The 12,368-nt window shown below is 43.2% G+C and overlaps 1 protein-coding gene across 1 annotated transcript in view; it reads left to right on the forward strand.

Moving 5' to 3' along the window:
- Positions 1–12,368, forward strand: part of AKT1 (AKT serine/threonine kinase 1) — a 65,750-nt gene that overhangs the window by 30,523 nt on the left and 22,859 nt on the right. The window contains exons 3-4 of the mRNA XM_065749479.1: positions 5,771–5,899; positions 11,491–11,602. Of these exons, the coding sequence (XP_065605551.1) occupies positions 5,771–5,899; positions 11,491–11,602 (241 nt within the window). The remainder of the gene's footprint in view (positions 1–5,770; positions 5,900–11,490; positions 11,603–12,368) is intronic.

The raw sequence follows: 12,368 nt of genomic DNA on the forward strand, positions 1-12,368 counted from the left end.
TAATTTACAGATGTGGGATGCCAGGTGAAGAGGAGCCGCTTTGAAGGCGCTGGCGCTGAGTGCGGCGTGAAGATCTCCCTTTGTCAGGCGAACACGAGCCCATTGAATCGCTCCCCTTTGCCCCACCTCCAGCCTTTCTCTTCCTCCCCTCCCTCCCCAAATTCCCCGAAGAGATGATAATGAAGCAGGTGCCGTATATCGCAGCTTTGTGCGAGCGTGAGAAACAGCCGCCGCTACAGAATAGCCGGAGCCGCGCAGGAGGAGGAGGCATTTCTTCTTAACCTGTTGGCAACAACGTCAATCATTGTCCCGCCGCCCGCACTGCGCTGCCATCCAGCTGCACGCGGAGCGGCTCGGGATAAAGCGGGCAGCGGATTTGCGGTGCCCTGAATTAGCTCCTTGTGCCGGCGGGGTCCCCGGCGGGGCGGCTGCAGACGGGCTGCTGACTCAGGCTTGACCTCCCCATTGGGGAGCACCCGGGGCTGCAGTCTGGGCCGCCTCATTGAGATGCAGGGCACGGGCGCCGCGGCCGCAGCTGTACGCTGGAGGCGAGGACTGAGAACTCATCCAGAGTGACCAGGAAAAAAAAATAATCAAAGAACTGGCCCCCTTCTGTACTCCTCTGAATAGGCAGACAGAGCAGAGGTCCTCCTCCCTCCGTGAGCGTGTTGGGAAAGACATTAGCATGCCCTGCTTTTTTTTTTTTTTTTTCTTTCCTAAAAAAGCTACCTAAAACCTGGCGCTGTTTTGAAACCTCTTGTTTTGACAGTTTGTGGAGGCGCGGGGAGGGAGAGTGCTGCAGCAGCCCAATGGATGTCTGCAGAGCTATTTGAAAAGTAAAAAAGTGACTTCAGACTTTTCATTTGGGTCACTGGCCTTGCTTAGTTGTTCAGTATCAAGTATTGGTGATCCAGAATCAGCTCCATGAGCTTAGGAAGGGTTTGCTTCAGAAATACAAAGGGAGAAATTCAAGCCCCACTTTCTTTTTGGAAATCTGTTCTGATTTCAGCTGGTTTGTGAGCAAGTGGACGCTGATTTACTCAACCAGCAGAAACCAACTGTAAATCCACCTTCCTCTTTCCAGACGTGCCAGTATGCGCGAGATGGCAGCTCCTGAAAGCTTCACATCTTGAGGGAAGCTGGCATCTGCCTCAGAGAAACCTTATTAGGCAGTCGGGGTGCAGACCACTCTCTGCTGCCATTGAAGTTTTAGACCTGACTCATTCTGTGTCTGAGCAGTGGCACATGAGCGCTGCAGTTGGCACAGCCGCCGTGTCTCGCTCGGCTGGCTGCGTGCTGCACGATCAAGGAATGCAGCGCGTCTTCAGAGCGTGTGGGAACGGACCGGAGGCTTGCATAACTGAAAGCTCTCGTATTTTGAGTGTTACCTTTAATTGCAATTAACGATGCCACTTTTGATGCTCAAAGCAGAACGTAGAACGCGTTATTTATCCGTAGATTTGCGGTAGCCGATGGAGCGTGCTTAATGTAACTGAGACCTTGTTCTTGCCTGGTGTTGCTGGGCTCGTTCTGGTTACTTTGGGGCATAAGAAAGTTAATAGCAGGTCCAGGACTTGTGTAAATATCAGTGGTATCATTGGATGCTGACTTGGTTAACCTAATGATTTTTTTAAAACCATTGGTATGTATGAGTTGATTAAAAAAATAAGCAACGACTTCTTAAGTATAGTCTGTTCCGAATTAAAGGGTGTGGCGTTGGCTTTGAATGAGCTTGATGCAGCAACAAGCATGCAGCAGTTGGTAAATAAAGATGGATTTTCTTTTGTTCTGCTGGTGCTTGCTGCTCATTATTCTCCACTTACCCTGTAAGCTTCCCAGGGAGTGGCAGCTGTTTCTGATGTTAGACACTCTATCAGTGGTAGACAGCTCCAGATTCGGTGAGATACTGTTGGGGAGAGCAGAAGAAAATAACCTAACCCTGCAATATTGTAAATCCTCGGCAGAATTAACTTTTCATGAACCAGAAGAGTTTTCTGTTTGACTTTCCAAAATATTCAGGCGTGAGTGTGCTGTGCAGTACGTGCCACTGGGAAGAGCTTTTTTGGCGTGAGGTGGATTTACATTCTGAGTGTGTATTAAGTATTTTAATGTGCAGTGTGTGGGGGCAGACACAAAGCAATAAAGTGAAATCAGTCCGTAAGAGTCTTCATGTGTATTTGCAGATATGTACAGTTTGGGAATCTTTGCAACTTGAAAATTGCTTTGAGTAAACAGAACGACACGTAAAGGTTTTAAATAATAAAGGCAGCGAGTTACAGAGGAGTCTATTGGATTCCAGGATTTTATATGTAGGATTTACAACCCATGCTCTTGCTTTTCTGCCTCTGCAGTGTTAGCATTCTGTTTCTGAAAACAAAGAAGGCTCTGCCAGGGCATTATACAAGCAATGAATCACAGAGGAAAAAATGTTTTGCTTTGTAAATTGTTCACTTTTCCATGGTGGATCATTATTATTATTATTAAGTGTTCTCTAATAGTATCTGCCACACATGCTTGTGCTTTCTGTGTATGTTTCTTCTAGAGAAACTACATAACTTACACCATGAGCGACTTCAAGCAACTTCTTGCTTTTATTATTCTTAAGGACAAAACCGCAACAGGAACAAAAATCACAGGACAGAAATGGAAACAGCTCAGTTCACTTTCCAGGCATGACAGCTTAATGAGGAAGGAAAAGGTGTTCATGTTTTTTGGTCAGGCCATTGAAAGTTTGTGGTGTTTATGTTGATTTAGCTAATAACACGAATGTAAACTTGTTGAGAGTATATGCTTTGCGTCTTTCTTGATGACTTTCTTGGTGGTCTGAATTTCAGAACAGAAGAGAGTTAGCTCCAGCTTGACTGTAAGATCAGATGGACAGGTAACCTGATTGGGTTGTCACAAACAAGGCACTGTCGTGCTGCTGCTGCAAGGTGCAGGAGTATAATCTCAGAGCTTGTTACATAATAAAATGTACACTGCAGATGCTGCAGTGTGCTTTGTACTGTCCTTGGCGAGAGCAGTAATCAATAATGTGTGAGCTTGCCATGTCGCAGCATTCATTAAGCTCCAGACGTGGAAAAAGAAGTTTATTTACTTATTTACTAATTAAAAAGTTAGATGAGGAACCTGAACCAGCGAAAGCAGTAAGCCAATGAAAGTCTGAGCAGAGTGGTCCTTGTGAAATGCTAATGAACTGCCTGGTTTTTCACTTCGGGTGAATGGTAAATGATAGAAATGTAGAACCACAGAGTCACAGAATGGTTTGGATCAGAAGGGACCTTAAAGCCCACCCAGCTCCATCCCCTTGCTGCGGGCTGGTTGCCCTGACTAGATGAGGCTGCCCAGGACCCCATCCAGCCTGGCCTCGGGCTCCTCCAGGGATGGGGGGGCAGAAGGTGTGAGTGTGGAGGATGTGTGTGGAATATATGGAATACACCATTTTAAGGACTGTGTGATTAATCCTGTTAGATGATGTATTTCTAACAGAAACAGATCGGTGGAATAAAGCTGCAAGGAAGTATTAGAGCCAAGCATAAGCCTCTAATAAAACATAAAATGGGATAAGGGAGAGGAGGAGTCTGTTCTGACAGTAGAGCATGATTTGGTGTAAAATTATGCATATTTTGCTGAAAATAATCAGGTATTATTTTCAGAATATCTTAAAAAAAAAAGTTAATGTCTCTTGTTAACGCTGACTGGGAAGATGTGTAACATACGTTAGGCAAGAATCGAAGACTCTAACATGCCCCTCATCAGTTGGTTGGCTGTTTTTGTTCTTTTAACATCCCATCCAGTGTGGATTTCGTCACAAGCATAGGTGTGTGATGGACAAGGAAGGCATCTCCTAGCTCTTCTGGATATGCTTAGGTCAAGAAAACTCACACAGGGCAGGTGTGTCGCAGAGTCCCGACAGCTGCCTGCCCGACCTGCTCACCTGGCAAAGTGCACTCTGTTTTCTTATTCCCGTAGTCCCATCTGTGATGTAATAGTAATGAGATGGGAGTAATCCCACTGATCTGGGCTGAGTTGGATTGATAATTTAAATGTGAAAGGCTTCATAATCTCCTGCTGATCCCAGAAAGTTTTTGGCTTTTAATTAAGGTCAGAATTAAGAAGATGGCAACAAAACCTTCTACAATTACTGCCTTGCCTATTAATGCCATGACAGTGCTCTAGGTGAGTCCTTCTGAAATTCCTGTAGTGACGGAGACATTTTTTGAAGCTCTTCTAGGTCAGTATAACACTTGCAGCTGCAACTGGTGTCTTTAAAAGAAAGGTTGCAAAAGTTTCTGCTTGTTTCTTTTATTCTCATCTATTTTGACTGTGCTGTTGGATCAGTGCAAATTGATGTTTTTTGAAGGGTAACGCAGTCAGTGTTCATTTCTTGCTTTAGAATAGAAAGTTAAAGGCTTAACCAAGGGCTGAACACCTGAAAGCAACAGTCGAGATGCGAGCGGCACCTGGGAGAAAAGCGGAAGGTTGCTGTAGGCAGCAAATTTCGGGAGCCTTTTCTTCTCCCTGCTCTTGGCTGCTGCTGGAATTGCTCACTGGCAGGTGGAGCAGCAGGCACTGGGTGCTGGGGTGGTGCTCAGACCTGCTGCTGCTCACCTGAGCAGTGCTTGGTGTCTGGGCTGTTCCCTCATCCTCTCCCTGCTGTTGATCAAACAGGCCAACACAAAACCTTACTGCAGGGAGGAGGCTGCAGCTGCTGCCCGGCTATGGGTGGTTTGCAGTGACAGCTTTGGTTTGTTTTTTCTTTTCTAAATCAGTTGTTGGTGGGGATGGGCAAAGGTGAAACGTGGGTTGAGCAGCACCTGAAGTGAGGCTTTTGTGATTCAGCTGCGTGGAAATGTTACTGCAGGACCTAGAGATATGGGAACAGCATGGGCAGTGAGCACAAGAGGAAACTGAGGCACATTGACTCCCAGAATAGACACAGGTGAAACCCTAGTGTGCCATCTTTGAAGCTCAGTTGGGTAGCTCTGATAAATCACTTGAGGTTTTTATCAGCTCTTCTACTGAAGGTTTTGAGCATGGCTGTGATAGTCATCCACTACTGTCTGCCCAGTGTTACTCAAATGAGCAGTAGCATGTTGTGGTCAAGGGATGTCTTCTCTGAAAACAAAGGTGGGGTGTATTTCAGAAGAGATGCTTGTTTTCTTCTTTGTGGTGGCTATACATCATCCAATGTTTTCTCCATTTGTATTGTGATATATCTCATGTTTCATGCTTGAGATGTTGTGAGAGGAGTGAGTGATGTTATGTAACGTAAGCAGAGAATTATCTTTTTATGTTCTAAAAATGACTGTTGGTTTGATAAAGCCGTTGACTAATTAGTAAATTACCCATTGTTTAAAATACTTGCACTGCAAAATGTAAATGAAAAAAATTTCTCCACTTGTCAGTATGAAAAATGACAATAGCAAAAATAATACATAGGACATCTGCTCTGATTTTTTAAAAATTTAAAATGCATTTAAGGCAGATGTTGTAGAATTCGAATGGAAATAGGAATAGATAGAAGAACAAAACATAGCTGTTTACCTTTTGTGAAGTCCATTCTTATGGTAGCATCACTAAAAATATCTGACTCGGTGCTTGTATTTTTCCACTGCTCGTATCACAATGAACTGAATGTTCTTAAAGCTGCTGCTGTGTCAGGAGTTGGAGTTTCAGTATTTAAAAAAATACATCTGTATTGGTGAATCGGTCCTTTGGGGTGTTTCTGATGGTATCTTCCTTCTTCCATTCATTTTCTTCTCTTCAGGAGAATACATCAAGACGTGGAGGCCACGGTATTTCCTTTTGAAGAACGATGGCACGTTCATTGGCTACAAGGAACGGCCACAAGACGTTGACCAACGGGAATCGCCTTTAAATAACTTCTCAGTAGCTCGTAAGTGGTTTTATGTGCTCTCCCATCCACTTTGGGGGCTGACTTCCCAGTCGTAGCCCTAGGAATCTGCATCAGTCATATTCAAGTCTGCACAGACTAATGTGTCTAATTCAGATTGAGGGGAAAAAAATAGGAACACAACCAAACGACGCCATATTTCTCGATAATGACTGTGTAGGTTTGATGCTGTAAGGGTTTTGCAGTTTTCTACTAATTTATGGTCTCTGGTTATAGAATGAAACACGTTTACTTGTTACTATTTTGTACATCTGTTATTCAGCAAGTTACTTCAAAGTGAAAATTAACCCAAGTGTGCAGTACTTACCAAGAAGGCACAGCCAAAGCATTTAAGCCTGTGTTCTGCCACCAGATCTGGATGCAAGCGACATTAATATCAATTGAAATTATTTGACTGGTAGCAAAAGAGAACGTGGAACAAGCTCTGGTTTTAATAAAACACACTCATTTTTTCATCCTTTTGAAAACAAAACCATATTTCTTTTTTTAGAGCCAACGAAAGGGTTTGCAAATAAGAATATCTCCTAAGCTCTGCACCCTGTCCTATGCAAACGTTTTCATTTTTGCTCAGGTGCCATAGCACAGGATGTGATAGAAGAACCTGAGGAGCATTTCCTTATCTTTCTCATGTTTTTAACCTTTTTCTTCATACTTCCAGCCTTTATTTTCTTCTCTTCTTGATCTTTCCTGTCTCATGATCTGCCTGTGTCTCATTTCACTGCTTAAAAATAGATCATTGTGGCACCTGTTATTAGCAGTGATCTGTTTCTGATGACTACTGGAACCAAAGCTCTGCAGAGGGAAGTGTAGGGCACTTTCCTTCTTGTTACAGCTTGAACTGCATGAGATTCATCTTGTCATAGAACCAGAGAATTGTTAACCTTGGAAAAGACCTCCAAGGTCATCCTGTCCAACCCATCCCCATCATGCTCACTAAAACATGTCCCTCCATGCCACGTCTGCCCTTCTCTTGAAAATCTCCAGGTTGAGAGGTTTGAGCAGGTTTATTTTTGATCACCTTTGGCATGGAGGAGGGCTGTGCAGCACCAGGCATTAATGGGAATGTTTATTTTCCCTGGTAGTGGCATACACCTGTTGTGAGTGATGACAGGGAGAGCAGTGGGCATGCTGTTGCCTGGTGTGCTTCAGTGCAGGATTCCAGGAGAGCTCAGGAGAATTTTATCTCGTTTTAGTGAGAGATTTGTCTTAGAATTTTTACTTCACTAACGATATAGTGCTTTTCTCTTTAGATGGGTATCTCCTTATGGATTAAAAGGTAAAAAACAGTGGCAGAAAGCTATGAATTCATGAATTAATTCAGCACTTGGTCTGTAGCCAGAGGCTTTTACCAAATGCACTTTCTGCAGGACGCTTCCCTTCTGTTGCTGCTAACTGCATTACTTACAGTAATTATTTACTGCAGATCACTGCTAAGGAATAAAAAAGGATGTCTCTTTGTCCACGTTGCTTTCAGAAAGAGTTAATTTATGTTGATTTTCACAAGAGGAATATGTTGCTTTTTTTGGCAAATGGAGCTTGTCAGTCTTGGCATTTATATATAAACAAGTTTGTTGCCATGGTATCGGAGCATTGTCAAAAAGACAAGACACATGCCTGTGCAGTAAGGTGGAGCCCCCATAAGAGGGACTGCAGGGAGGTGGTGGGTGGAAGGATGTTCTTAGCAGAGGCTCCTCTCTGGAGAGCCAGTGGCAGATCAGGAATACCTCAGTGCTCGTGGGGTTGGGCTGCACACTGCGAGTCATTGCTGTGCTTTGGATCTCACTGGAGCAGCTGAAGCCTCACCAGGATTTAATTTTTCATGTAGGCACTGGCATGCAGTGTTGTTAGCATCTGATGTGTGGTTCCTTTCTAGGTACCCTCCACGCTTGCATTACCTGAGTTTGTTTTGCAGCACAACGCTTCCCTTTGAACCTGCTTGCCTTGTGCTTTCACTTGAGTTAACTTGTCGAGTTCATGTGAGTCAACTGGAGCAAGCTCTGCAGGAATGCTCAGAACAGAGCGTGGCTCCGCACTGCAGAGGATGCTGCAGAAGACTCATGAACTGATCCTGTTACTTTCCTTTTTCTTTTAGTTCTCACGATCATGATAGCCCTGACTTTTTTGTTAATTAGTGATATATATATATTAATGAGATGGCAGGCTGTCTCTGTCAGTCTGTTCTTTGGAAGGGATCCCATGTTTCTGATGAAACCTGTGGAAGGTGGTACCCGAGCACTGATGGTGATCTCTGAGTCATGCCTGTGTTCTTGTTCCTCACTTTACCACTACTAAGGTAGATGGAATAAGAATGCTAGTACCCACATAGTTATGCTCCAGGGGCCCCACAGATCAATAACCAATAGAGCCTGTGTTGTAAATCTGCTAGGTAAGTGGCCTTCATACTGACTGTAATCTCAGATTACCATATATGTCTGCCTTTTAAGTTATAAGCCCTTAAAGCTGTATAGCTCATGAGAGTGGTATATTGTGAAAAGCAGTGTGGACAGAGAAGGGCTATTCTTGTTAGAAAGAAGGGATTATTTCTCTGGCCCTCCAAAAGGAGGGTGGACTGCAGTGGTTTTGCTGCACAGCTGAAAACATAATTGCTCAACAGTCAGCACTCCTTTTGGGACAGGGCTGGATATCTGCAGTCAGGCATTTGTCTCAGGGCGCAGAATGGCTGGATCAGTGGGCAGATTTTCTGTGTCTGCTGCTATTCTGGCCACCCTAAGTGTAGGTCTCTAACTCAGGGCTCCCACCTCCTCTGGCCACTGTGCTACTTGGCAGGGGGGAATCTGCTCATCTAGACATTATTGGTTCAAAGTGTGATGCCATTATATAGGGAGCAGAGTTTGACACTTTCATCGCAAGTAATCTGCCTTTTAGCTTAAGTGCTGGTGAAGCAAATATTGTGACATTTTAGAAAGTCACTGGGATAATACTAAATGTCTTTCAAACACGAAATGGTAATTTACATTTGAATGTCTTGGTGTCTGTTCCTGTTAGGAACAATTTCTCTGTCCTACTTACTTTAAAAGACCAAACCAGGAAAGAATGAGAGGTTCTTTAGAGCAATTTAAATTATTTTAACGGGCTACTGTTTACTTAGTATTTAGTTTGTTGCAGATGGAGAATATGCATGCTGTCCTGTTTGACAGGAGAAACTGTCAGCAAAGTGGGTAAATGGCCACCAACTGGTAGCTGCAATGGGACTGTGTTCACAGCAGAACCCCAAGGTGTGCCATGAATCCAGCCTCATATTCTGCAGAGTCTGTATTTGTGCTCTGCTGTAGCAGTGCCTGTTGCTATACGTGATAATAAGAGGCAGCTTTAGGTGCTTCTTTAGCTTACCAACTACTATAAAGCGTACTGCGTTGGTTCTAAAAGGAGGAAAAAGCCCACTGCTTCCTAACTTGATTGATAAGATCCATGAGCTAGTTCTCCCCATATATAGTGATGTGGGAGTTGCAAACATTTTGAAACCTGTGATGTGCAGCACACTGGTGAGGCAAGTTAAAAATAAAGCCTTCTGTATTTTTTTCATGTGCTGTTATGATTGAGCAGGGTAATTAGACAGCATATTGTTCACTAAACAAAACACTTCTATGTGACATACTTGAATTATAGTGGTTATTAACTGACAAATCTCTATTATTCGTCTTGCTGTACGCATTAAAGATTGCTGGATCAGCAAGCTTAACAGATATCGATGAACAGTGCTGACTTGGGGAGAAGAGCAGCGGTATTTATTTGGTCCCCTTCTTGACAGACAGCTCTGTGCTACTACTTCTGAGGCACTAAATATGCACCAAAAGGCTGTTTCAAATAAGCGACACCTCTCAGTTTGTTTCCTTATAACGTTGTACTCCTGGATGAGTGAAGGAAGAGTTCTGGATTTGCAGAAGATCAGAAATAGCCTTGTTTTCATCTGTAAGTCTTCAGCCAAATTCAGTATCTGTTGTGTCTGCACTGGGCAGGTTCACAGCACTCTGGAAGCATTGTTTTGTGAAGTCCTTTAATCTCGATGAATAAAGGAGTGCTGTTTATCACATGAAAACCTTTTCATGACTCGTTAATAAACTTTCTCTTATCTAATTGCCGTACTTCAGTAGGATGCAGTATAACCTCAGCATGCTATTAAAGAAAAATTAGATTTTCTTGTCATGAAAAATGCAAAGTTACTCATTGAAAACCTTATAATTCCAGCAGCAAATGAGGCACGAAATATATTGCCAAAATGCAGCACCCGAAAACACTGTCAATAAATATTTTATCTTAGTGCTAATTAAGAGCTTGAATTTAAAACTGAGCACTCTCAATTTTCGCAATAGTAAAATTAAGGGAACGGTAGCGGTGGATCCCTACTGGCGCGGGCTGTTAATCCTCACTAATAACGTGGCCGTATCCCATCCTGAGCTCCGTGTGCCGCTGAACGTGTTCGTAGCTCCGGCATTCAGCAATTTCTGCTGGTCTTTACAGTGCCTTCCTTTCTGCTTGTGGTTTCATTGCTAGGAAGAATCCCTAATGGAAAGGCGCTTCTCCCATTATCCTTCCACTCTATTTTCAGTTTGCTCAAAGAGGAACTTTTTAATTAGCACTGGATTTTATTTTAATGTAAATGTGGAAAATGTCGTGCTTTGGTTTCTCCTGTCATGCCATCAAGCTTTTTCTCATTTGTTGTTTTTGTGTGTGTGTTTTCTCTTTCTTTTTTTTTGGTTGCTTTTATGATTTGCATACCCTTGTTCAGGTGCCCAAATTTGAAGGGTAACCACTCGTCATGCCCTACCAAGCTTTGAGCAGAAGGCGTGTTCATTTTATATAAAAATGAATAAATAGTGCTCGGCTCTTCAGGGGCCATTCTTCATGAAGTGTGTGGCATTTCTGAACGTGGCCATGTTTCCTCAGAGTTTTGAGGCTCTGTTTGATTGCTGGCAGGGATTTGGACTGCGTGTCCATCCGGCGCAGCGCGGCGGTGGCGGCTCTGTCTGGGCACTGTTTGGAATGGGCTCTCCTCTGGGGTGTGCCCTGCAGTCTGCTGTTCCCTCCAGTGTTTGGGGACTGAAACGCTTTCCGTCAGAGTCTGATCTCCGTCAGAGCAATGAAAAATGGCCAAGTACACTTTCGAGCAACAACTTGACAGCCAGGGACTGGATTTTATGTCAGGAACATCAGAGGGTGGGAGTGCAGAGGCTTGGCTTTAATCTCAGTGGATGTAATTGCTGCACTATCAGCTGACTTTGTCCATGTGTTCCTTCTCCGGATGACCTTTGGAGTGCAGGATCTGTGTCTGAATGGCTTCTGTGTCATCACAACACATTTCTACTTACCTCTCTGGGCAGACCAAATGTGGAGCCTTTCTAAGCAGAATTTGTTCTCAGTGCTGCTTAGATTGCTATCTCACAAGCTATTTATTGGTTTCATCAACACAGTAAATTGTTTCAAGTTGCCTAAAGAAGTACTTACAGAGATTTCAATGGCTGATTAATTGCAACAGTTTGCTAGATAAGAATAAAGACAAATGATTATTTAAACTTGCTTATGTACCATGACTCTTTCTTCCTTGATTGTGGTAGAGTGCCAGCTGATGAAGACAGAACGACCTAAACCAAACACATTTATCATTAGATGCCTCCAGTGGACCACAGTAATTGAAAGAACATTTCATGTGGAGACTCCAGAGGAGCGGTATGTTTCATTCATATTTAATACATAAAACTACTCACACAAGCAGATGCAAGTGTTCAGCATTAATTGTAAGTCCTTTCCTGAAGCTCTTATCAGGTGATGTACATCTAGACTGAAAAGTAACGAATAATTTTTGATTGACTCATGTTTAGTTTGTGTTGTTAGCATAGAAGGTTCCTTACTGAGGGGCTGGCTTTTCAGAAGGATTGTGTCTGTCACTGAAACGGTGTTGGTTTGGGTATCCAGAAAAGACAGGTGCACACAGGTAATTATTTCTGGAAACAGGCTTCATTTCTCACTGGGAACTGCGTGGTATGTGAAGTGTTTCTGACCTGCACGTTTCTGGAAGGATGAACACAAGTGAAAGAGATTCAAGTGAAGTTGAGTTGTATCAAAACGCTGACCTTCTTATTTCTTTACAGACTCCTTGTTTTTAAAGGAAAAAAATGTTAGTAGTATCACTGCCGATTGCTAATGTTTTATGCAAATTAGGTAATAAAGGTGATAGTTATCTGCTGCAGGTGCAGATTTCTGTTTCAGCTGTTAGGAAACGAAGCTAAGAGCATGCATCCTGTGCTCTCATCATTGGAGAATTGATCTGACTCCTAACAGAAGAGTTTTCCAGCACAGCTACTTTACAGCTACAGAGTATTTAAATATTTACTTGTTCTTCAGGAACTGAACTTAAATTATTCCAGTATCATTGCCCTAGGGGAAGGAGTATTTTAAAGCCATGGTCTTCCCTAGGTATAATGCTGCTACATGT

This window comes from Cyrtonyx montezumae, unplaced genomic scaffold (genome assembly GCF_038088225.1).
Source record: "Cyrtonyx montezumae isolate F1298 unplaced genomic scaffold, pur_monq_1.0 scaffold_10, whole genome shotgun sequence".
Classification (NCBI taxonomy): Eukaryota; Metazoa; Chordata; class Aves; order Galliformes; family Odontophoridae; genus Cyrtonyx; species Cyrtonyx montezumae.